General features: G+C 36.1%; 1 protein-coding gene across 2 annotated transcripts in view; it reads right to left on the bottom strand.

Annotated features, from left to right (window-relative positions):
* The window catches only part of NELL1 (neural EGFL like 1), a 914,558-nt gene that overhangs the window by 184,813 nt on the left and 701,939 nt on the right, over positions 1-27,806 (bottom strand). For both annotated transcript variants that reach the window (XM_019037681.4, XM_019037682.4), the window contains exon 15: positions 19,227-19,322. In XM_019037681.4, the coding sequence (XP_018893226.3) occupies positions 19,227-19,322 (96 nt within the window). The remainder of the gene's footprint in view (positions 1-19,226; positions 19,323-27,806) is intronic.

The following is a 27,806-nucleotide window of genomic DNA, read 5'->3' as shown; positions in this document are numbered from 1 at the left end:
CACTAGGTAAGTCATTCAGTGAAGTACAAGTTAAAACTATAATGTAATTACCACACTACCAGTATGGCTAAAATGAAAAAGGCAGATAATAAGTAAGTATTGACAAAATTACAATGCAATTGGAATTCTCATTTATTGTTATTAGGAATATAAATGGGTATAACAACTTTGGGAAACTGGGCAGTATCTACTAAAACTACACCTAAGCATGCCCAGCAGTTCTATTCCTAGATATATAGGTATATAGAAATACATACATATGGTCACCCTAGGACATATACAAGAATAGTTATTGCAGCAAAATAGCCCAAACTGGAAACAACCCATATGTCCAACAATTAAATGGATTAATACATTTTGGGATATCCACAAAATAAAATACTATTCCACAGTGAGAAATAACAAATTACAACTAATTCACAGCATGAATAAATCTTACAAATTTAATGTTGAACAAAAGGATCTGGACACAAACAGGCCTTATAGTCTGATTCGATTTGTACAACATTTAAAAACAGGAAAACTGACCTGGAGTGTTGGAAGCCAGGAGAGTGGTTCCTCTTGGTGTGCTTTTCTGTATACACATCATAGTTTTTAAAAGTTTGTTAACTTTTTGTGAGTTTTCCAGACCTGCTTTTCCCTCTTTCTCTACTCTTAGAATTATTTCAAGGCTTGCGAGCAGCCTTAAGGAAGGGAGAGCAGAATGTGACATTTACTAATCCAAAGTTTTACTGAATAATGATTCCGCTAAAGGTTATAAGAATTGAGGAGAGAAAGGCAGAGTGACTTAAATTTAAAAGCATAAATTATTTTTCAGGAATACTTTCAACAATGCAGATATTTAATAACTTAGAAAACCAGAAACTGCCTATTTTGCCATAGATGGACATCCCAGTCTCAAACCTAACAGACAGCTGTGTGATTATTAACATGTTACCTAACTCTTTCAAGCCTCAGTTTCCTCACCTATAAGAGAGAATAATAAGGGCATAGATCCTATAATCCATTTAAGTACTATAATGGTGGCTGGCACAGACCCATCTGAAAAATACTAGCTACTGATATATTGATAGACTGAAGAGTATGATAAGGTTCTCTGCTTAGATAACCAGCAACTGGGGGACTAGTAACTATTAAAACATGAAAATATAAGCGTAGTGTTCCTGTCATTGGAATGTACTTACTTGACTTAAAAACAAGTTTTCCTTGAAAAAAAGAAAGATGACAGTGTTCAACCAGGGAAGGATCTATAAGTATACATGAAACTAATTTTAGATGCCTATTCAGAAATTTCCAAATTGTTGGTACAGTAGATATCTGAGAACATCTTTCCGGAAATGTTATTTCCCTCTGGTTTTTAAAATTGTATTTCTCTGGGGATGTATTACGCCATACCTTAACATGTGGGGATTTTTTAGGATAATGCATAATTATTCATCCCTGTTGAAGAAAGAGGCATCATTGAGAGGCTCATGTTGCTTTCATTCTACTTCAAGTTCAAAGCTTGGAGCAGTGGAACTGAATGATTCATATTAGAATGAACTTAGATGAATTATTTAACCTATATGAATGTATTTCTTTGTGGGTAATACGGGAATTAAACTTACTTGACACTGTTTTGTTGAGATGCTGCGAAGAGAAAATGTCTTTGAAAGTGTCTGTGACTATAAAGAACTATATAAATATTAGCTATGACTGATAAAATTGTTCTTGTTCTCAAATACAGAAGCTCTAGATAACAGTTTGTACCCTATGACTGTTCACTACCTACTAATTTATATTACCTACTGTTTGCTAATTAGACTTTCTCTAATTTTTATAACAATATTGGGAGATACAGATTGAGAAGTTATATAACTTGATCAAGGTCACATGGTGAGTGGCAAAAAATGCCCAGCTCAAAAAGGCATATTGTGACCCCAATGCCCTGATGTAGAAATGCCCTGTGGCATTCTGACACTTTCAATATAAAACCTCCATATTAATGATCTGGCATACCAGAAAAAAAAAACATAGAATTTTAAACACCAGACAAGAATTTAAGTTCCAGCTGTCCCCTTGTTCTTAGCTTTACAAACATAAGCAATTTCTTTAACCTCTTAGCCTCAATTTTCTCATCTGTAAAATCAGGATGATGACAGTAATATAATCCTCATTAAATTGTTATGAGATTTTTAAAAAAGATAATATAGTGCCTGGAAAAATGTACTAGACACTTTAAAGATCTGCACTAATATAAAATATTACTATTATAGCAATCCCTTACAAGGAAGAGTGTATTAACTTAAGAATGATGAAGAAAGTCTCTCAGAATATCAATGCAGTGTAGATGGTATATAGGGTTACCATAGTAACACACTCAGAATTCAGAGTTCAATTGAGAAAAAACACAGAAGATATGAGCTCTTGCAGTTGTCAAAACTTTTGTATTCAGCCTTGCTTTTGTGAGAAGAGTGGTAAAGGAAGTTTTTAAAAGCCTGAGCTTTGAGGCAGAAAGAGCTGTTCAAATCACAGCTCTGACACCTCCTAATCCTATAATCTTGTGCGTACTACCTTACCAGTACATAATCTCAGTTTACCCAATAAATTAGAATAATCATTGATTCATTCATTCAATAAATATTTCTTGAGTGCAAACTGAGTTCCAGGGACTGTTCCAAGAGCTGGGCTGTAGCAGCAAACACTGACAAAAAAATCTCTGCATTCATGGCGGGTGACCATCAAGTGGGAGGAAGAGACAATACACAAGATAGATTAGTGATACATTTAGTGTCTTTAATGGTGAAAAGTGCAATAGAAAAAATGAACAGCAGGGAAATTAGGTGCTATTATCTGGGAGAAGATTCAGTATTGCAATTTTAATGGAATGGTAGAAAATGCCTTACTAATGAGTGACATTTAAGTAGAGACCTAAAAGCAGGTTAAGAAATGAATCCTGGATATATATGGAGGAAAAACAACCCAGAAAGAGAGAACACTAGGTGCAAACACCCTGAGGTATTGCTGATATGTTTAAAACATGGTTGGGGGAAGGGATGTAAAAATATGTGGTGAAATTAGGCAAGCAATGTAGGGTGAAGGATGTTGGTCAATGCTCACCTTCTGGATTATGAAGATTAAGTGGCATACATCAATCCTGTAGCACAAAGTCTAGCTTAAATGAAGGTCTAGCCTAAACATTAATTTTCAGAGACTAGGGAAGTATTGCTACTGTGAAAGACACTGGGAAATATATATATACAAAAATAAATGTAAACATCTCCAAAAGGCGAAGGCATGGAATTTATGGAGAACATAGAAGTGAATGCAGTATTTCCACATAGCTGGAGACCAAGCATCTGGAAAAATGTTAGCCTTGCCCTTCAGTGTTAGCATCATTTTACTGAAACAGAGTACCATAATAATTTGCTGACAGTAAATTTAAAAGTGCTTAATAGTGCAGTCTGCAGTTCTTTAACCATTCCAATCAGATGGTCTGCTCCAAAAGAAACTGCTGGGCAATTTAAGAACCAGGAAAATACTATATCTGGCCATGCTTATCTGATCAGGAATGTTCTATGAAAGCCTGCAGCTTTGTCTATGGAAGGAAGTGGGGACTCACCTATCTTCCTGAAATGAACTATCTAGTTTATGAATATCAAGTTTTTTTAAAAAAAAGATGTTAATGCTTCTGTCATTCAGAACATGATATGCAAATCCAACATGTCCTCATTTATGTTTCCTATAATTAACACCTTGGAATGGGAAGAATGGCACCAGCAGGAAAGGAGCAAAAGAAAAATAGTGTTTCAGTTTGGAGACACTCTGGGTTAATAATTACTACATAGATTTAGTAATACTTTGAAGGGTTTTTTTTGGCGGGGGTGGGGGTGATTAGAAAGGGAAGTTAAACAAATGTTGGTTGTAATACAGGGATGGGTGGTAAGAAGAAACGGAAGAGAAAACAAGTAAACATGCAATTAAATGTAACACATTTTATGAAGGAAAAACCAAGTCGATATGGAGTGCACTGGAGGGAACCTAATCTTGAGCAAGGAGTCTGAAAAGTATCTTGGAAGAAAAGCTTACAATCTATGTGAGAAAACAGGAAAAGATGGGGACTGGATATTATGGGAAGGAGAAGGAAACTAGAGAAAGAAAATCCAAAGAGTTCCAGCTAGAGCAATACCATGGACAGAGGCAGATTGTTGCTTTGGTAAAATCTGACAATGTTTAGTGCAGGAGGAATATTGATTAAAAGTTAAAATGGAAAAGCTACTCAGAGGGAGTCATTGATGCTACTGTAAGAAGGTTGGTGTTTATAATGAAAGCACTGGAAACCATTTAAGTTTTTTCAGCAGAGAAAACATTTGATTATATAAGGATTACACCAGCTGCAATGCTGGAAGAACATTTTTGTGAGGGAGGAGTAAGACTGGGGACTTGAAGACTTGTGTTCTGAAATCATTTCGGGCATAAAACAAATATGAGTCGTTTATACTAGGAGGTAGGATGGAGGGGAAAAAAAAAAGATGCACTGTAGTGATTGATTGAATGGAAAAGTGAGGGAGAAGGAGACATCAAGGATAACCCCGGCTACATATGATCCAAAAATATCAGGAATGCAGGCATGTGACTGACGACAATATTTTTTTATCCTTCCCAAGACGTATTATAACAGTATTGTGGCTTTAGAGACTAATACGAAACTAAAAGAGCTTCTTCTTGTTAAATTGTCTGCTTTTTCAGTAAATGTTTCACACAGTTCCTATGTGCTAGGTACTACCCTGGTCTCCGGAAATACAATGGCAAAGACAGAACCTCTGCCCTTCTGGAGTTTATATTCTGGCTGGGCAGTGAAGCCACACGAAAAGTACTATTGTGTCAGAGAGTGATAAAGGCTCCGAAGAACAATAACACAGCAATGGGAAGGAGGAAATGTATTATTTTAGATAGGGGTCAGGGCCTGTCTGAGGAGGTAATGCTTGTGCAGAAACCTTTTTCATAGGAGGGAGGTGACAGTGAAAATATCTGAGGGAAGAACATTCCAAGCAAACAAAGCAGTAAGGAAAATATGATGTGAGTTAGTTGAAAGTAAATAAATTAAAAAATTGTAATAAAATAAAATAATTTTTAAAAAGTAAGGAAAACATAACTGACATGTTTTATGAAAATCAAGAAGACATTGGAACCAACCCAAATGTCCAACAATGATAGACTGGATTAAGAAAATGTGGCACATATACACCATGGAATACTATGCAGCCATAAAAAATGATGAGTTCATGTCCTTTGTAGGGACATGGATGAAATTGGAAATCATCATTCTCAGTAAACTATCGCAAGAACAAAAAACCAAACACTGCATATTCTCACTCATAGGTGGGAATTGAACAATGAAAACACATTGACACAGGAAGGGGAACATCACACTCTGGGGACTGTTGTGGGGTGGGGGGGGGCGGGAGGGATAGCATTGGGAGATAGACCTAATGCTAGATGACGAGTTAGTGGGTGCAGCACACCAGCATGGCACATGTATACATATGTAACTAACCTGCACATTGTGCACATGTACCCTAAAACTTAAAGTATAATAATAAATAAATAAATTTAAAAAAAAGAAAATCAAGAAGACAATTATGGCCATAAAAAGAGGATAAAAAGTGAGGGAGAGCACACTGAATGGTGAGGACAAACAAATTTAATAGGTAGGTGGGCCCAGAGTAACTAGGGCCTTATAGGCCATTGTAATAATTTTGACTTTTATGCAGTGAAAATGGGGATCTATAAAGAATGTGAAGCAGAGGAATGACAAGATATAACTTAGGTTTCAATAATGTCCCCTTGGCTACTACGTTAAAAAGAGACTATAGGTGCATAACAGTGGAAGGAAGATGAGTTAGGAGGTTTTATGCCATCATCTAGATTAGAGATGATGATGATGTCATGTAAAAGGGTGATAGCAGTGGAGATCATATGAAGTTGGGATTTAAGATATATTTTAAAAGTTAAGCCAAAGAATTTGAATGTGCAGTGCAAAACAAAGAAATCACAGATGATTTCAAGACCTCAGCCCAGAGAATGTGAAAGATTATAGTTTGCCATCAAATGTAATGAAAGAAGACTTAGAAGAAGCAATATGAGTCTATGGCCATACCACCCTTAACATGCCCGATCTTGTCTGATCTTGAGAAGCCAAAGGGTCAGGCCTGGTTGGTACTGATTAGTTAGTAATATTGGGTATTGTAGGCTTAAAAAAAAGCATTTTGAGGGGGGAAAATCAGGACTATTCTGGATTACTGGAAACACTCAATAACTAATTTTTCTATTATTTTTATTAATATCATACTTATGTATAAATATATATACATAAGTATACATATATACATATGTATGTATATATACATATATACATATGTATATATACATATATACATACGTATGTATATATACATACATATATGTATATATACATACATATTTATATATATATTTATATATATACATATATTTATATATGTGTATATATATACACATATATAAATCTGTAGGTGTGTAATAGTCAGAAAGTATTCCAAACAAAAGCTCAGAGGTTTGAAAAATTAAGGTGCATTTCAGTGACTTGAAGTAGTTTAGAATGGGCTGCATTTTAAGATTTCTTTAAGGAGAAGTAGGAGATAAAGCTGGAGACGTAGGAAGAGGCCCAATTATGGAAGTCTTTAGATGTTACGCTATGTGAGTTGGACTTTATCTTTTAAGCACTGAGGAGGTACTGAAGTGTTTTTCTTAGTAAGATATTCTTTAATAAAATAATCTTCCAGGATCTCCCCTCATGGACTCAATCTATTTAGCTAAAATTGCTGCCACCCATAGATAACTTCAAGGTCTCTCTTAAACTGGAAAATGCTTTAAAACCACGTTAGCCCAAAAAACCAAAAACTGCTTATCGTTTCAGACACTACCATAATAAATGCATAGACCTTGCTGTCTGATTAATCAATTCATCATACTTTGTATCTAAGTGAATATTTTCAGGAACTACTTTTTCTGATCATTCAGTGAGTCCTACTAGGAGCAAATGATGCAAATCATAAGAGTTATATTCCTTCTGAGTTAGGCTATTGGCTTCAATTAGCCTTTTTCCACATGATTTACAGTGCAGTGCATATTCTTGGATACAAAGACTTACGGATAGTTACTAAGGAAAGTTTGTAACTTCTGGGCTCCAGTTGCTCACAGTTTCACAGAAAGCTAGATTTTCTTCCTATTTATCCTTTGTGTTTAAAGTTACAGTGGTGTTTGTGTTTCCCAGGATATAGGATTAAAAATGAGGATATGAACCAAACTCTTGACTTTCACAGTTCAGTAGTGTGTGCTTGCTTGGTGAGAAGCAGGATCTGCTTGTCATCTAGTCAAGAATTATTTTCTGCATTACTAAATAGGCAAGGTAATCTCTAACAGCTTTTATTTATTTGACAGAGAATGCCAATCTATTTAAAAGACTGGCTCCCTTCACTAATGGTAAAGTTACAAAGGGCCCTATGGAAAGGTGGACTGACAAAGCTATTAGAAACAGACAAAAATTTCTATTCTATTCTTGTTAATGACATTTCTTCCCCCATTCTTGATATAATATACTTTAACTTAGGTGTCTTTACAATAAGGTTTGAATTGAAGTGATTACAACTTGAGATCTATAAAATGAAAAGACTGGACCACGTGAAATTGAGGGTCCTTGTCTATACTTATTCATTTATTCATTTATCAAATGTTTACTGAATTCAAATGTAATGTAACAAGATATAAGAATCTGATTTTTCCCATGCCAGAGTTTTGATAGACAATAATGTAATAGTTGTTAAGGACTTCTACGTCCCAAAGTTGGGTACTAAACTATGTTTGCAACACTTGTAAAAATCAGTTGTGCCTGCATTAACCATTAGTCACCTTCCACATATTTGGATGATTACTCCCATTTTACATGGAAAAGCTGAGGTTGTCCCTATTCACATAGCTGATGAGTAGTGGAACCTGAGAATAGAATCCAGGTTTCCTGATGCCAAATTGAGAATTAGAATGTTTGCCTTTCTTCAATTTGAGGAATCAACGAAGAACTAAGAAAATATTTGCAGAAGGATAAGTGGGTAGCCTTTTGAATGAGATCTCAACTCTTCCTATGTACAGAGTCACCCACGCTATCAATAATACAGTGAGAACTTGCTGTTAAATCTTCAATTTTAACTCCAAGAGATGAGAAGTAAACAATAGCAAAAAAAAAAAAAAAAAAAAAAAATCCCTTCCAGGGACCATACCCAACTTAAACATGCCACTATTCCAGGTGCTGAATCAGCTCACTCTTTCCCCAGAGCAGAACTCTGTTGCATAAATTAACTTTTGTTAGCTTGATAAGATGTTACATAAAATGTTTGTGGGAACAGAGAGAATATGAGCTGGAAAGATGATACAAATAAAATCACTTTACACTTGAATTGTACAGTGAGAGGTTGTAAGAACTGACAGAAGAATGAGAAAGACTTCAGTAGCAAAAGATAAATATAAGACATGGCTTTACTGTTTACCTGCTGAGTATCCTTGGGCAAGCAGCCTATTATTTCTGAGTCTCAATTTTATCCCCTGGTTAATTAAAGTTATCACTAGCTACAATTTCTAGACACTGACTGTGTTCCAGGCTTTCTACCAGGTGTTTTAAGTACAATATCTCATTTAATCTCACAATAAAATTATGAACTAAGTAATATCAACATCTCTTTTCTTTTTTTAGTGGCAAACTGACACTTGGAAACGTTAAGTATATCTGATCCAGTGTTACAGAGCTGGGTAAATAGTGGCAGCTTAACTAAAACTAAGGTAGTGTGACTTCAGAGATTGTGCTCTTCACCCCTTTTTTGTTTACTCTTTTCCTGTCTTAGGCACAAAAATGTTGAAAGGCATATGTAAAACAATGCAAATGATCAAATAAGAGATTATGGCTCATTACTCACAGGAAAACATAATTTATTTTACCTCCTGTATAATCTGTTAAGTTTAATTGCCCTTGGGCACAGACAAAATGATTACGAGGTAGCAGATTATAAAGCAAAGTGTATGAAATTTGGATTCAGCAATACATGGGTTAGAATCTCAACTTGACTACTGACTGGCTGAATGACACTTATACATGTCCCCATATATGTCCAAAAGGATAAAAGTAGCTCCCTCACAGGAAATAATAAATGCAAAAGTTTGGGGCTTACAATAGATGTAGAGTAGATTAATGTAAATTTCACTTCACAGAGGCAGATTTAGTATCAAAACTCAGGCCTCTGATCATCAATACAGTACTCTTTTCAGTATACTAGACTGCATCTTTATTTTCTCGTCCAAATTCTTGTTTGTGAAAAAAAGGCACTGATGTTTCCAGTTAATTGAAATGACTTGAAAATGTGCTGTTTGTCTGGCCAATGAGAGTAAAAACAGCTGGAGATATTTTTCCATATGTCTGCAACCTGGAAAGATGAAAATCCTTGCAGGATCAAGGACAGGGTTGTGGAATAGCTTCAAGTGACTCTAAGAACTGTGAGTCAACCCCATTTTTTATCCAAGGGAAGTATGCTGGATCTTTAGCAGAGATGCCATTCAAGAAAGAGGAAAAACGTTGAGTGGGTAGAACTGAAGAGATGAAAGGCGTTACTGAACAGGGCAAGACTTCTCAGCTGCTCTAAACATGATCACATTCTCTCAGTCTTAGCAGGTTTAAGCTCCTCTCGTCTTCTAGTTTGATGCCTCTCTTCTGCCATTCTTAATTTCTGGAAACATCCAGGACAGGAAATTCTTCAAACCATATTCACATTTACCTGACTTTAATAGAATTTTAAAAGAGCATTTGCAACCCTCCTTTTACTAGTGGGTTTAACTAGATGGGCAATGCAGAGAAACCTCAAATCCTCATATTTCTCTTTTTCAATGATGCCATAGAAGCCCTGCTTACTCCTTTCTGAGCATCAGGCACAAGAAAAGAAGCAACGTTGATGATAGAAGTTGCCATTTACTGAGCAAGTAATCATGTGCCAGACAACCTGAGAAAGCTCAAATTGAGAAAAGTTAAATAATTCTCCTGTCTGCTATGGATGTATAGATGTACTTTTGCATTCATTCTCCCCCCAGATGCCCTTGCCACAGTCCTGTGATAACTGGAGAGGAAATAGAATAAATATTTTATTCTGTTACGGGAAGGGAATAAGTATTTACCTTCTTAAAAATTCTTAAAATCTCCCCCAGTAACAGGGATGGGTAAAGCAGTTACCAATAGATGGATGCTGATAGGGATCTCTCAAAATACAGGCAAGATATAAAATATGAAAGAGCATAGAAGTCTTTGTTTCTGATCATTCTTTTTACCTGGTAAATTGACAATATACTTCAGGCAAACTATTACTCTCTGTCTACATATCTGCAAGTCCGTGGGGCACAGAAAAGATAGTAGAATAAATTTTTCTGCAAAATTTTTCCTTTAGAAAAGGTTAAAAAAATCACAAGTAACTAAGAAAAATTTTGACTGTTATGTTCTCTTTATTTTAAGCTTTTAAAAATCATTTGTTATTACAAACATAATTTAAATGTATTATTTTGAAAATTGGAAAATCATATAAGCAAAACAGGAGAAAACCACTCAAAATTATATTGTGAATGAACAAAGCTGTTCAAAGGTGTTTGCTTTTTACTGATATCCCTAAATATTCTTGATCAGATACTTACTATATTTCAAAAACACTTGGATACTGTGAGAGGTTCAAAGCTTATGAGAGTTTATTTAATAATAGTTACAGTAAATGAACCTATTTCTGAACAAATGTGGAGGAAAAAGTCAAGGTCTGCTATTTTTATAGCATCAGCATTTTTTTCCAATTATTTTATACTAGACTGTGTTCTAGCCTACACCTTGGGTAGTTGTGTCCAGTTCTCAGTCTGATTCACAAATCACTGGTTATAGATACCTGATATTTACACAATTGTATTTATACACCCTATAATTCATATAATACACAATGGGGAAATGTAGTATAATTGGCAGGCTTGTCTGTACCACTATAAATAAATAACTTGATTTACAGCCCAGTCCAATTTCCTACCAAAAAAAAATGATTAATTGAGTGGCTTTGTAATACAGAAAGCATTTCAGTGCAAATTCTCCTTAAAATGTACAAGTGTTGGCCGGGCACACTTTGGGAGGCTGAGGCAGGTGGATCTCATTAGGCCAGGAGTTTGAGACCCTCCTGACCAACATGGCAAGACCCCATCTCTACTAAAAATACAAAAATTAGCTGGGTGTGGTGGAGAACATCTGTAATCCCAGCTACTCGGGAGGCTGAGGCACAAGAATCGCTTGAACCCAGGAGGTGGAGGATGCTGTGAGCCAAGATCGCATCACTGCACTCCAGCCAGGGCGATGGAGTGAGACTTTGTCTCAAAAAAAAAAAAAAAAAGTATAAGTGTGTGTGTCTAAGTCTTACACCATAAGAGAAATACTTTCATTATTACATACATTTAAATTTTTCTTCTAATAAAGAGGATAAGTATACTATCTTCCTTTAGGAGAACACAAGGTTTGGAGTCACATGTTCCTTGGGTGGAATTGGAGAATCATGTTTATTCCACCATTGAGAGAGGGTGAACATAGAGTAGGCTGAGTTTCCATACCAACCTGGTTCCTAAGACTGTAAGAAGGTGTGCCTCTCATAGCACATGATGGATATCATCCAGTCTCTGGCTCTTGAATGGTTAAGCATTTTCTAATCAAAGTAAACCCTAAGTACTTCTAAAAATGTTCGAGAGATTATTAAGTGTTTTTCTTGTCAAAAAAAGCTTATAATTTTCATATTATTATCAAATAACACTGAGACATGATTATCTATAATATATATACATATATATGCATATTTTTTAAAAAGACTTTTTAAAATGCTACATCTAGACCACGAGTTCTTAATGGGATGAAATTTTGTCTCCCAGGGGATATTTGGCAATGTCTGGAGAATTTTTCTTTAATTTTACTAAAGACTTTTTAAAAGCTTTATTTAATTTTGAATGCTCTCACCACAAAGAAATGACAAATGTTTAAGGTGATAGGTATGAAAACATTTTTGATGGTCACAACTGGAGGTGTACTACTAATTACATTTCATGAATAAAGTCCAGGGATGATGCTAAACATCCTACAATGCATAAGACAGCCCTCCACAATAAAGAATTATCTGAACTAAAATGTCAATAGTGTCTTCTAGGTTAAGAAATCCTGATCTATGACATTACAACCAGATCCCACAGAAATACAAAAGATCCGCACAGGCTATTATGAACACCACTACACACACAAACTAGCAAATCTAGAAGAAATGGATGAATTCCTGGAAACACATTATCTCCCAATACTGAATCAGAGAGAAATTGAAATGCTGAATAGACCAATATCAAGTTCCAAAACTGAATTTAGAATAAAATTCTACCATGCAAAAATGCCCTGGACCAGATGGATTCAGTCAAATTCTACCAGACATACAAAGAGCTGACCAATTCTACTAAAACTATTCCAAAAAAATCAAAGAAAGGGACTCTTCCCTAACTCATTCTACAAAGACAGCATCACCCTAATAGCAAAACCTGACAAAGGTACAATGATAAAAGAAAACTAAAGGCCATTGTGCCTGATGAACATAGCTGCAAAAATTCTCAACAAAATACTAGCAAACTGCATTCAACAGGATATGAAAAAGTTAACTCACCATAATGAGATAAGCTTCATTCCTGGGATGTGAAGTTGGTTCAACAAATACAAATCAATAAATGTTATTCACTACATAAACAGAATTAAAAATGAAAACCATATGATTATCTCCATAGATGCAGCAAATGCTTTTGATAAAATCCAATATCTCTTCATGATGAAAACTCTCAACAGATTAGCCATTGTAGGAACACACCTCAAAATAATAGGAGCCTTCTATGACAAACCCACAGCCAACATCACACTGATTGGGCAAAAACTGGAAGCATTCCTCTTGAGAACTGGAACAAGACAAAGATATTCACTCTCACCACTCCTATTCAACATAGTATTGGAGGTGCTAACCAGAGCAATATGGCAAGAGGAAGAAATAAAAGGCAGCCTGTTAGGAAAAGAAGAAGTCAAACTGTCTCTCTCCATGCATAATACAATCCTATATCTAGAAAGCCCTAAAGACTACCAAAAGGCTTCTGGAACTGATAAATGACTTCAGTAAAGTTTCAGGATAGAAAATGAATGTATAAAAATTAGTATCATTTCTATACACCAATAACTTTCAAACTGACAGCCAAATCAAGAACACAATTCCATTTACAATAGCCACACAAAAATATACCTCGAAATACATCTAACCAAGGAGGTGGAATACTTCTACAAGGAGAACTACAAAGCACTGCTATAATAAATCATAGATGACACAAACAAATGGAAAAACATTCCATGCTCATGGATTGGAAGAATCGATATCATTAAAATGGCCATACTGCCCAAAGCAACCTACAAAATTCAATGTTCTTCCTATCAAACTGCTGATGCAAGTTTTCACTGAACCAGAAAAAACTATTCTAAAATTCATTTGGAACCAAAACAAAAAGACTGCATAGCAAAGCAATGCTAAGCATAAGGAACAAAGCTAGAGGCATCACACACTACCTGACAACAAACTATATTATATGGCTACAATAACCAAAACAGCATGGTACTTGTAAAAAAAGACACAGAGACCAATGGAACAGAACAGAGAACCCAGAAATAAAGCTGCACACCCACAGCCATCTGATCTTCAATAAAGTTGACAAAAATAAGCAGTGGGAAAAAGACTCCCTATTCAATAAATGGTGCTGAGATAGCTGGCTAGCCATATGCACAAGAATAAAACTGGACTCCTACCTTTCACCATATACAAAAAATTAACTCAAGATGGATTAAAGAATTAAATATAAGACCTCAAACTGTAGAATCCTATAAAAAAATCTAGAAAACACCACTATGGACATCAGCCTTAGGAAAGAATTTATGCCTAACTCTTCATAAGCAATTGCAACAAAAACAAAAATTGACAAGTAGGACTTAATTCAACTAAAGAGCTTCTGCAAGGCAAAATAAACTATCAACAGAGTAAGCAGACAACCTACAGAATGGGAGAAAATCTTCACAAACTATGCTTCCAACAAAGGCCTAATATTCAGAATATATAAGGAACATAAGCAATTCAACAAGCAAAAACACATAACTCCATTAAAAAACTGACAAGAGACATGAACAAACACTTCTCAAAAGATGACAGACATACAAGCAGCCAACAAATATATAAAATAATGCTCAACATTACTAATCATTGGAGAAATAAAAATCAAAATCACAGTGAAATACCATCTCACACCAGTCAGAATGGCTATTATTAAAAAGTCAAAAAACAACAGATGCTGGTGAGGCTGCAGAGAAAAGGGAACACTTATACATTGTTGGTGGGAATGTAAATTAGTTTAGCTACTGTGTAAAGCAGTTTGGAGATATCTCAAAGAACTTAAAACTACCATTTGATCCAGCAATCCCATTACTGTATATATACCCAAAATAAAACAAATCTTTCTACCAAAAAGACACATGCACTCACATGTTCATTGCAGCACTATTCACAGTAGACATTCACAAATATATAGAATCAATCTAAGTGCTCAATAGTGGAGTGGATAAAGAAAATATGGTACATATACACCATGGAATACTAAACAGTAATAAAAAGAATGAAATCATGTCCTTTGCAGAAACATGGCTGAAATTGGAAGCCATTATTTTAAGTTAATTAACACAGGAACAGAAAATCAAGTACCTCATTTTCTCACTATAAGTGGGAGCGAAGCATTAGGTAAATATGGACATAAAGATGGCAATGATAGAAACTGGGAACTACTAGAGTGGGAAAGGAGGGGGCAAGGGCTGAAAAACTAACTATTGAGTACTGTTCTCAGTACCTAAGTGACAGGATTACTCATCCTGTCTCTAGGATTTTATTGCATCATGCAGTATACACAGGTGAGAAACCTGTTCATGTAACTCCTGAATCTAAAATAAAAGTTGAAAAAAGGATTAAGAACACACATTAGGATCCACCTACATTCACATCCATAAACTCCTGCCTTCTTCCTTCTTCTCTGTTTGGATGTGCAAGTCCACACCTGCATGTGCACACACAGAAGACCATACACACACACACACACACACACACACACAGACACACACAGTCAGTTCCACACAGCCTGGTAGCTGAATCCCAGTTTGTGGCTGTTCAACGTCAGATAAGTAAGCAATATATCCTGTTCCATGATCAAGAGTACAAGCTGTAGGGAGTCAAAGACTAAAACCAGAAAATTTCAAGGGAAGTTTGAGAGGTATGGAAAAGGTTCCAAAGCAAGGAGTTTAAAATCAGAGCCAAGGTTTGAGAATAAATAACAGGGTTCACGGTGTGGTGGTTTTAAAATATGCCCACAAATACTTTGACAATCGTTTTTTTTAAGAGGTGGTGCCTAATTCCTCTCTCCTTGAGTGTGGGCTAGAGTGAGTCTCCTTTAAGGAATAGAACATGGCCAACGTGAACAGCATTTGATCGAGTCACAAAAAGCATTACAGCTTCCTCCTTGCTTTCACTCTCTTTCTCATCACTTGACGTGGAGGATTCCAGTGGCCATGTTATAAGGCCTCTCATGTAGCCTGTGGAGAGGCCCACAAAATGAAAAACTGAGGCCTCCTGCCAATCGCCACATGAGTGAGCCATCTTGGAAACAGACTCCCCAACCTTCAGACAATCACTGGCCCAGTCAACATCTTGACTGCAATCTCATAAAAGTCCCTGAGCTAGAACCACTCAGCTAAGCTGCTCTCAAATTTCAAACCATAGAAACTATGAGATAATAAACATTTGTTGTTTTAAGCCACTAAAAAAAAATAGAAAAAAGTACCAAATAGAAAACTTAGTCTTACATACTTCTTAGAGGGTGATTTTCTGCTGTTTTGTGGCAGTTAACATATCTCTGGATTTAGTGTAGCTCTTTGATTTTACATGTGAAAATTCTCTAGGAGGACTTTGTGTTGTTTCATGCTGTTTTGTAGGTGGCTACATTACATCCGTGTGGCATTCTGTCCTTTTAGTTCTTAGCCAGGTTGAGAAGACAGCATTTACCAGCAGCCCTTTTCCATCCTAAGAGTGGCAAAACTACTCCTCTTACTGATTCTTCACTCATCTTTCTCTTTACACATCTCCATGCTAATTGTAAAACCAAACCAAACTAAGCACACAGAGAAGGAAGTCGAAGGGTAGGAGAAGAACTAGAATTATATGTTGTTTAGAAACCAAAGGAGGCAAAGTGTTTGCTTAACGGGGGTTATGAAAAGTTTAAGGTTACTGAAATGTCATCAATGGAAAGTAAATGCAGAGTTGTTCATCTGTGTGTTACATACCAAACACAAGAGGGATTATTAACATCAGATAGGAATTTTCTTTAACAAATTATTTAAATGATTTTACTAAGTGTACTTGAATTTTGAAAGGCTGAATATTGCAAGCAATGAATAAAACCAATAACTAGGGGGATAAGAGAACATGCTTCAGACTAAACATAAGTGGATTCTATATAGCTCAAATGGGACCATTTACTTAGTCTTAAAATTAAAACAAATCAAATGAAAGATTTAGTGTAATCATGCCACAAGACATTCACAATTCATTTGCATTTTTCCTTGGGCACTATGAGTCTCAAGGCATCTAGCACAACTATTCGAAGGCAAATAGACTTATTTAATGTTTATTGCTAATGATCAACATGACAAAATAACTCAGACAAGATAATGGCACAGATTTTCAGTGTTTAGCCTATAATTTATTTAGATCCCTTGCACACAACTGACTGAAAACTATGTACTCTATTCATTCCATGAAAAATCTGATAGAATTTGAGTATTGGCCAATATTAAGTGGAATGACTTTGCTACAGATGAAGTATAGCATTAAATGCAGAGAAATCTTGTTTTATTTTATTGTATTTTTTCCCTTTATGATGACTGTGCAAGAGTTCAAGAATATGCAATTCTCCATGTCAATTTAATATTTACATAGGGACCCATGCTTGCCTATCTCTGTCTAGCTTTTTCCCTGGTCTTGATTTTCTCCTTTATATTTTTCTGACTTCACATTACAAACCAGACTGTAAGCGCTGATGCAATCACCCACTTACTCAGCAGAGAAAAGGACAAAGGACAAATCAAGAAGGCATGAGACACCATAATCAATTCCTCCTGGTCTGCTACTGATCACAGGCCCTGGTCTAAGGTAATGTTTCCCTCCAGTTATTTCTAATGTAAAAAAATAAGAATGTTACAGTAGTTGCTATGGTTAAATATCCTGAGGTGCTTGGTGAAAATGCAGATTCATGAAACCATCCCCTGATATTCCATCTAGTTTGGAGAGGTGGCCCAAGAATATATATTTTAATAAAAAATCCATGTAGTATCCTTGAAAAACCCATGCAAGGTTTGATAACACAGGCTTTGTGGGACACAACTGTGTTTTATTCTCAGTTCTAATAATTGCATAAGTTACTTACACTAGCTAAATTTTAGTTTGATTACATATAAAATAACAGTAATAATATCTAACTCCTTTGTTTAATCTTAAAATATTCATTTAAAAATCCTAACAATTATTGCATAATAAATGACATATCATTAGTAGTAGTATCCATGATTATTGACATTATCATTATTACCATTCTTTCCCCATTAATTCTGTGTATTCAGTTTAGGGAAATACAGCAGTTCTACAGGAAGCAGTAAGAATTAGTTTTTTTTTAGTTTTTTTTTTTCATTTTAAAAAACCTACTTAAAATTAAAGGTAGTTCAGTAAAGACATGTGTCCTAAGCTACCCTTAAGTTTCTTTGCTTTTAGCAAGAATTCTTTAGCTCTATGTGGTAATTCTCTTGCACTGCGCAAAGGTAGTACATGGTTCTTTCATATTTTTTTAAGAAAAAACAGTTATTATTTGTTATATTTTTATTTGTTGATAATGTCACAAAGTATAGAAACAGTGGTGCAAATATTGTTCACTGACTTCCTTACTGAACAATTTTAGTTACCTTTTGACATGTTTTTAAAAGGATTAGACTGCCTCATAAATATACAGGCAGTGCAATGTAATAGGTTGGTCAGGGTGAGAAATAATAAATGGGCACATAAAAAATGTTATCTAAATTCAGAAGCTTCTAAACATGAAGGAAAGGAAACAAGAACTTTGCTTATATCACTGGCACCAGATGAAGACACCTCTCCCGTCATGTAATAATAAGGATAATAAATGTGACATCCTATTTCCATTTTTCTATGCTATGATATGAAAAGCAGTAAGTGTGACATTCCAGAGCCAGAAAAAAAACACAATGCAGTGATTTTACCCTAACAAAACACATGGAAAAACAAACTGAAATATTCACTTTTACATGTCATAAACCCCTTGTTTGCACTGACACATACATTGGCATTGAACATCAAATTTCACTTATACACAAATAGGAGGGCTTCTCCAATCAATGAGTTGGATTTCACCAAATAGTACCAAATGTAAACGCAACATTTATTGCAAATAGAAAGTTGCACATAATGTAATCTTACTTACACTAATTGGCTTATATTATCAGGTCTATGAATGATAATGTTCCTAATAAACCAATATTAGAATAAAATCTCAAGCACACCAATAAACCTGCTGCTGGAATTATTTAATGTGGTTTTATGCAAGAAGGATGTGCTGCTAATTTAGATTCCGTTGACACAGCAGATTGTTATAATCCTAATAACTGTGTGTGATGCTACCCAGTAGATGATAAGTGAGGCAGGTCAGTTCATCAGGCTTTATCTCTAATTAGCACTAAAAATGCACACTGAGCTATAGCAGAGAAAAGACTTGACCTTGCTAAAATTAAATCGTTGGAGGGAAGGCGAATGAAGCTCTATTTTCAGAGAGAGGTAGGCTTTTAAGCAAGGTACCCACTTTGGGAGAGCCACATCCACCGTCACAACACAATGTATCAAGTCAACCCACAGTATTATTTCTAAAGAAAGAGCTGTTATTCTTTCTGAATCAATCTTTCTACCAATCTTTGTCCCTATCCCCCATAAAACAAGCTAGATTACCTTTCTCGCAGTGGCTTCCTGTGAATCCAGATGGACAGACACATTTGTTAGGAGCCACACATGTTCCACCGTATCTGCAGCCCTCTTCACAGAAAGCTGTTGCAAGAGAACAAAGTATTTATCTTAGATAAAATGCAATAGATAAATTCACGGTAAACAGCAGGAGCATTGAAGCAATTCTTTCTTTGTTGCATAGGGAATACACATCTGTATTGATACATTTAAAAATTCCATACAGAAAAAGAAATAAATGTAATAATACCTATTTCACTGGTTTATATGAAATCAACTGAAATAACAGATGTAAAATGTTTAGCATAGGGCTGGCATGTGCTAAATGGTAGCTAGTAGTAACCGCTATAACTCTTACTCTCATTTATACATTTGAAATCAAATAGAATAAATTGAGTAACTAGGAAGGGTAGGGTCAGGATGAAGGTAAAGGCCTTTTTAATGTTCACTATTTTGTAACCTAATCTTTTCCACTAAACATCTCTTATGACAATAAAAACTTTTATGTTCTTTAAAAAAGATTTCTGATAGTCGATATAGCTTAATATTTATAATATAAATGTAACTAATCATTTACATTTGAATATATAAGCTCTTTCCAATATTTTGGTAATAAAAACAATGCCTCGTCTTAATAGCTAAAATGCTTAGCACAACCTGAATTATTCCTTTATGAAAAATGCCTCAGTGTGGAAATGCTGGTCCCAAGGGTATGGATTTTTAAGTTTTCTTGAGAAGCATTGCAAAGCTATTCTTACTCCTTCCCAGTGCTATCCCGTCAGCCTTCCCAGACCAGGTTAGTTCCCCTTAGTACATACTTGCATAGCATAAAATAGCTCCATGAACCTCTCCATTGCAATAGTAAATACAATTGTAAATTTACATATAATTTATTACCATCCCCTGCTTTATCAACTGAACTGTAAGACCCATAAGAATAAGTAGCATAATTGTTTTTACTCACCACTGTATTGTAGCCTCAGTATCTATTCACATAGCAGATGCTCAAAACTGATTTGTTAGATGAATTAATCTACATTTTACAGGTTGTTCTGATAGTAAAACTCTCATTCTAACAACTCTGCAACTCTTCCATCCAGTTAATTTAATATCAAACCTTGCTGGATAACCAAGAATTTGGAGTACTAAACGTGCAAAATTTCTCATTAACGAAGATATTGCAACTGTTAACCCTGAGTTTATTTTATTCACAAGAAAGATAGGTGAGCAAATGTTTTAAATTTTAATTGTAGTTTGAAAAAGTCACCCTAGAAAAATGTCATGGTTATATTTTGCCATGCTCACTCAAAATTAATATGAGTGTAACTTCAAAAGCCACATGATGTGTTCAGAAAGTTGAACACTATTCCAAATACGTAGAACCCCTCACAATATTGTTGTTTTCCACAACATTTAATATCCCTTGAATGATTTAACATTTCATAGCTTCAGCAATTAATTTCAACTTCCTTTGCCTCTGCCAAAGGATAGTGTGTACCTTAGAATTCAAACATCATCTCCTGTTTCTAGCATCTTAGAACACTTCGCCTATGCAAAAAATAAAAATAAAAAAAAAATAGTACCTACCATGGTAAGTTCATCACAAAAAATGAAATATATAAAATACACATGTAGAGACGTAGGTAAAATCTCTTGTCCCAAAAATTATACCTTGTGGGCTGTGGTGACTGACATTTCAAAGAACAGTAGAGTATTTTTGCAAGCTAAAAATAACAGATGGAAAGCCAGTAAGAAAAAGTTTTAAGTAGCACCAAAAGAAGGCAGGGGCTTGAAAAGAGAAGGCTCAGCTTGGGATTCTTTAGTGCAGAGTTGAAACAGCATTTCATCTAAGTTTTGCAGACCTGGTTAGGAGACTTGATGCTGTTTCATGGTAGGTATATGCGTTTGATTTACTCAGTCTTTAAGTAGAAATGATGATACAGTGGAGGGTTTTATGAGGAGAGCGCGAGATGTCTGTGATGTTCTAAGGATGTGCAGATATTAGAATAAACAGAGTAGTATGATGATTAAATAAGTTAACATTTACAAAGAACTTAAAATGGTGTTCGGCACATAGTGTTATATAAATATCCTGTTAAATAAAATTAGCTGATAACAAAATTGTTATGACTGTGAAACACGGACACGGACCAGGAACAAATTGTCTAATATCCAGACAATATAAACCTGATACTAGAATACAATGTAATCATTATCATACAAGGTGTTCAGCTTCACCAAGATGGGCTTAAGACATACCTTTTCATTTATGCTTGATTTGTTTCCTAACAAGGGTAGTTTTCATTCTTTTCATGGAGGTATCTGATAGGTATATTATTCTTATTACAGAAATGGTGAACTTGAGGCTCTGAAATCAAGTGCCCTAAGGCTGCATAGGTAGAAAGTAGCAGAGACAAGATTCAAGTGAAGACAACTTTGCCTTCGAAATCTTACCCCTTCCTTGTTTGTTACAGTGTGGGTTAATCTACAATCCGGTGTTCACAAAGTCAGGTTTATTTTATTTTTAAAATAGTTCCATAAGGGCTAAGGGAACTGACTAAAAGTTAAAAGAAAAAAAAAAAACAATGCCTAAATTGCACATGTCGCATTAAAGGATAGGGATGAAGAGCTATTCAAGTTCATGTACCTATTATCTAATTTCTATTTTTGCCTGAGACTAGTCACATTTCTCCCAATCTAGGCACACATTATTTTTAATGATCTTTATCTGAAATAACCAAGAAATCATTCCCTAGTTGAACCTTAGACAATATACCAAAGTAATTTCAACACAAAGCAAATAAAGAAGGGATATGTCATCAAAAACATAAAATACTTTGTGGAAATTAAGATCAATTCAAGCTTTCTTTGAATATGTAATAAAATATCAGAAGATAGTGATGTATCTTAGTCTAAAGATTGTGCATGGATTATTCATATATGGACAGGCTCTTCTTGATTGACTATGAACTCAGCATTCCAGTGAAAAGGACTCTGATATGCAGAGGACTGGTAACTTGCACAGCATTATTTAGTTGATGGCAGAAGCAAAACAAGGAGCTGGGTCACCGCCACATTGTCTTTCCAGTTTGTGAGGAGATGGGCTGGCAGAAATTATATGGTCCTAATTCTGGCTCTATATTTATTAACTGTATGAACTACAGCAAATCATTCCACTCCTCTGTGCCTCAGTTTTCTCAAGAAAAAAGCAGCTGAGGATAATAATAACACTCATGCTAGGGGGATTAAATTAAGTTACCAATGTAGACCCACACAGCATAAGGCACAGCCAATGGAATGTGCTCATGAACTGGATGTGATTGTTGTTATTTATCACCAGGACTCTGCTTTTCCAGATAACGATACAGTTATGAACCAGTTTATGTTCTAGATTCTAAAGATGCTGCAGTAAGATGGCAAAGATCCCTATGCCACGGAGCTTATTCTTTAGTGAGGACTCTTCGTCACTCCTTCCTTAACTTAGTGCCCTTTGTAATATCGTGTGGTTTGCAATGAAACTTAGAATCATAGCTCCTTTGAAAACTCAGAGAAACTCAGGTACCATGGATATGTGACTTCATATGTTGGTTCTTCTTCAACTGCTACCCAGATTCTGAAGCGTGGCAAAAATAGATTGTGTGTGTGTGCGTGTGTGTGTGTAGTAAGATAAACCTGAATCTGTCATTACAGCGCCATTTGTTATTAACTTGCTGCCCTGGAGGAGATGTTAGATTGGATCAACTGTAAAATGGTATGCTCCTAATATTGAAAGAACTCTTTTCATTGTGCAAGAAAATAAAATCACAAAACTCGTATTTGAGAGAGGTTCAATCCACAGAAAGAGTACTTTTTTATATTAAAATATAAAATATTCTCAGCATGTAAAATAAAATGTGGGTATTAAGGGGAACAAAATGAGAAGGTAGGTTTGCACATGCCAGGTTTGTGGATGTCCAGTACCATCACCATGCACTCAATTCAACAAAAGCAGTTCTACACTAATAAAAAGTAATAGCCCTTCACTTTCTAAACACTTCCTATAATCTTCTTAAAGTTTAATGACATATATTTAGTTCCTAGGGACACCCTGAAATCCTGAAACAGTAAGTAAACATACAAATTTCAACACCATCTGTTAGAAGGTAAACCTTTTCTTCCTTCCTAGTTTCCTTGAGGAAGAATTTTCCTTGAGGCAGCATTTTCCTGAAGCTAATTTCTGACCTCTGCCTGCTGACTTTGCTCATTCTACCCCATGGAGGTGGAGGGATTTATTTTGTTGGTAAATTTGGGAAAGATATATATCAGGATGATGCTGCTCAAGTGGGAGAGGCAGAAGGATGGGTTGGGAAGCTCTATGTGATTCGATGCGACAATTGTTGCATTTCCAGTTTTATTTTGGGTAGCATGTTAGTAGGTATAAATTATATTATTAAAAATAACTGTTTAAATAAATAAAAGCTGGCCTCTATAGACAGTGATTACAAGGTATCAGGAACCAAAGATTATAATTAATTTGACCATGTCTGCCTAAAATCCAAAATGGGAAGGAAATCATTAAAATCTGGTCATGTTCAGCAAAGGACCACGCCTGCCATTTTTCTTTCTTGAGAATGAGCTGACTTCAGACATTATCAGTTTTCCTTACTTCTTTAATGACACTTTCCTCTCTGGAACTCAGCGGATAAGTCGGCCTTCTTCTGTGTTCATTTTTATCAAGCCAGCTCAGTTAACAGACAGAAACTCATTTCTCCAACCCAGCTCTGTAAATAATAAAGGTGATATCATCACCTTTACATTTGCTTTTTGGTTTCATTCCTCACCTTGTTCAGAGCATATTTATCAAATGCCCCTCAAACATTTCTGGTTGTCACAAGATGGAGGGAGGAACAATGTGGTCCTATTACTTGGTGAGTCGAGACCATGAATGTTTAAACATCCTACAATGCACAGGACAGCCCTATATGACAAAGAATGATCTGGCCCAAAATGTCAATAGTGGTGAGGTTGAGAAATTCTGCCCCAACTTTACACAATTAAGTTTATGAAGTGTCTTCAGGAGCAAAATTTTATTATTTTAATCCTGTTTTCCATTCCTCCCCCCTCAACCTCTCCCCCAAAATAGTTTAAAATATCGAGGAAAGATAAGAGTAAAAATCAGTAACATGGCCAGTTGAATATAAAAACAAACATCCAGAAGTCTACAATACTTGCTTTTCATATTATCATTCTCTTCTAAAGCACAGAGTATATTACAAAATTTAATTATTTACTTCAAAAATCACTTTCGACACTATCAGTTACTATATACGTTTGTATCAGGAGTTCCAGTAGCCATTTCCGCTGTCCTTTCAACAGTAATCATAATAATAATGACAACAATACTAATGGTAAATTCTGTTTGTTGAAAACTTATCAAATGCCAGGCACTGCAGTAAAGCCTGATATCATAATTCCATTTCATCCTTAGAGTAACACTGTCGATTAATCATATTATACTCATTGCCAGATGAGAAAGCTGGCTTAGATAAGCTAAATAAGTTATCGAAGTTTGCACCACTGCACAGTGGCATCCTGGGTTTCAAGCCTAGAGTCTTAACCACATCACTAAGCTTTCTCCGTTTAGGGCTCTACCACCTACTATGCACAGATAATGTACTGGGTGTTGGGAAGTCTACAACTAGTCATGAAAATTGTCCCCATCCCCAAGAATCTCATAGTGGAATAGCAGAGAGAAAGGCATATAAAACCAAGCATAATAAAATGTGATAAATGCTACTGCAGTAGCACGAACACAGTGTTGAAAGAACAAAGAGGAGAAAACGATTAACTATGCCTGGTGGACTGATGCAAAGCTGCGCAAAACAGCTAGCATTTGAGATGGGCCTGGAAGAATGAATGGGCTTTTTGCCAGGTGAAGTACAGGAAAAGGGACATTTCAGGTCAAAGTTTTGTCCTGAGGAAAGGCACTTAATAGAAGAAAATGAAAAGGTGTTTATAACTCACACTGAGGTGAGAGGCTGAATATTTAAAAAGAATGCAGTAAGCCATTCAGAGAAGCAGGAGCATTTTAGAATCTGTGAACCATCCCCTTCACCTTCTCATCTCCCTGCTACCTCTTGGATTTGTTGGTTACCTTAAGGCACAATCATTTACCACCTACATATCTGCATACAGACTTTTGCCCTGTCTATTATTTGAGTTAGTCAGTTTAAGACTATGCATTGCTAACTTTACAATAAAAGAATATGAAATAAAATTTTTATTAAAGACCTTTATATGCACATATAAACAGAAACATAAAATGTATTCTTAGTATGTATAATGCATTCTGATATTTTCTACTCTATTCTATATCATTTATAAAGTGCAGCTACAATCCAATGACTTGTTTTTGCAATCCACTAAAACTGAAGTTTAAAAACCACTTGTTTACCCTTTTAGTCCATAGCATTTTGTGATAGGATAGGGGAATGAAGTCTTTTTGGTTTTTTTTGTTTTTTTTTTTGAGACAGAGTCTCACTGTGTCTCCCAGGCTGGAGTGCAGTGGTGCGATCTCGGCTCACTGCAACCTCTGCCTCATGGGTTCGAGCCATTCTACTGCCTCAGCCTCCCGAGTAGCTAGGATTATAGGCACCCGCCACCACGCCCAGGTAATTTTTTTGTATTTTTAGTAGAGACGGGGTTTCACCATGTTAGCCAGGATGGTCTCGATCTCCTGACCTTGTGATCCACCCACCTCGGCCTCCCAAAGTGCTGGGATTACAGGCGTGAGCCACCACGCCTGGCCTGAAGTCTTTTACATTACTCCTGAAGTCTTCAAATTGAGATGTCACTCTTAGTTTTAGAAATATTTATATAAGAAAATGTCTACAAGTGCTATCTTCCATGAATGTAGGTATAACTGAGACAATATGGCCTCCACAGGTGAAAATATTTATTATCCAGGCCTCTGCAGAAAATCTCTACTAAAGAGGATAAATTAGATGGGAGAGGCATGGGTTGAGGAGACAGATAATGCATTCTTCTGCATTTCATTTTTGGCCAGTGTATATGCTTCTCTAACCAGACTCTGAGATTCTTAGGGACTAAGATCACATTTTTTGCAATTCTGAATTCCTGTATATCATCTTGAACCTGTGTGATAATAAACATGTATTTGTTATTGAAGTAAATTTATAAGAGAAAATAAAAATTTTGAGAGGATAGTCTTATAGTAACTATATCATAATATTTGAGATAAACATTTAAAATCAGATCAATCCAGCTTAAAAAAATTTATCCAGAGATTCTGGGGAAGATGGCGGATAGGAGACAAAGCTAACATGTAGCTCCCACATGGATGGACAGAACAGCATTTGGAGACTCACACCATGATCTTTTGTTCCAAGAACCACTGTAGGAACATACCAGGAAAACTGAAGGAATTCACCCATCCTTTGAAAGAAGCAAATTCTGTGAAACAGGTGAAAAACTGTGAGTGCCCAAAATGTGAAAGGGGGAAAAACCTACCTCTGAACACACATCTCCACTTGGCAATCTGAAAATCCAGATCACCAAAGGATTTAACCTTACCTAGAGATGAAATGGGTTTAGGGAGTCGCAAGAAATTTGAAGGTACAAGTAGCACAGGAAATACCTTGAACATGCTCCCAGCCTCCAACTTGAGCCCCAGGAAGCCATCCCTTCACTATATCTCACAGCGGACCTCGGGGCAGAAAACCAGTGGAATTGGGAAAGGGTCTTGGGGCAAAGGAAGCTCCCACCTGAAATTGGCAGTGGTTTTGACTGGGTACAAATTTTCTTGAGTGAAGTCTGGGGGATGTGGGAGCATCTGTAGATAGGAGCTTTCTCAGTAAAGTAGCTCATGGCCTGGGGCAAGGCCTGAGCAGAGCACTGCGGGAGTGAGACTGGCCTCGCCAACTGTATGGGAGCTGGGTGAGACCTCTCGCTATCCCCCACTTCCCTGATGAACCGTATAACACAGCAGAGGAGGCCAAGATCCCCTCTGGAACATAACCCCATTGACCTGAGGACCATTCCCCCATTCTCCACTGTGGCTGCAGCAAACCCCACCCAAGGAGAGTCTGAGCCCAGACTTGCATAAGCCTCCCCCACCTGATAATATTTATCTACCCACCCTGGTAGCCTAATACAAAAGACAATCTCTTGGGAGTTTTATGGCCCATCCCATTGCCTGAGAAACCAAAATACTTATCCTGGCCATCTTAGGGCAAGCTTAGAGCCCCCTACTACTACCGCAGCTAATTCTCTCTGGAAAGTACCACCTCTTGGCTGGAGGCCAACCAGCTCCATTATAGCAATTCAGGACAGAATAACTCTGATCTCAGAAAGAAGAAGACAACACCTAATTCCAATGCCCACAACATCTTGGCTAACCAGAAGTCGTAAGGGTGTCTATGTGACAACTTCACTGCTAGTATAACCAGCATTCAAGAAAGCCAGCACACTAAACATATCCACAACCAAGGACCCTCATAGAGTCTACTTCACTTCCCTGTCACATCTAACAGAGTAGGTGCTGGTATCCATGGCTGGAAGATTTGAAGA

This window comes from Gorilla gorilla, chromosome 9 (genome assembly GCF_029281585.2).
Source record: "Gorilla gorilla gorilla isolate KB3781 chromosome 9, NHGRI_mGorGor1-v2.1_pri, whole genome shotgun sequence".
Taxonomy (NCBI): Eukaryota; Metazoa; Chordata; class Mammalia; order Primates; family Hominidae; genus Gorilla; species Gorilla gorilla.
This window is presented reverse-complemented; position numbering and strand designations above follow the sequence as displayed.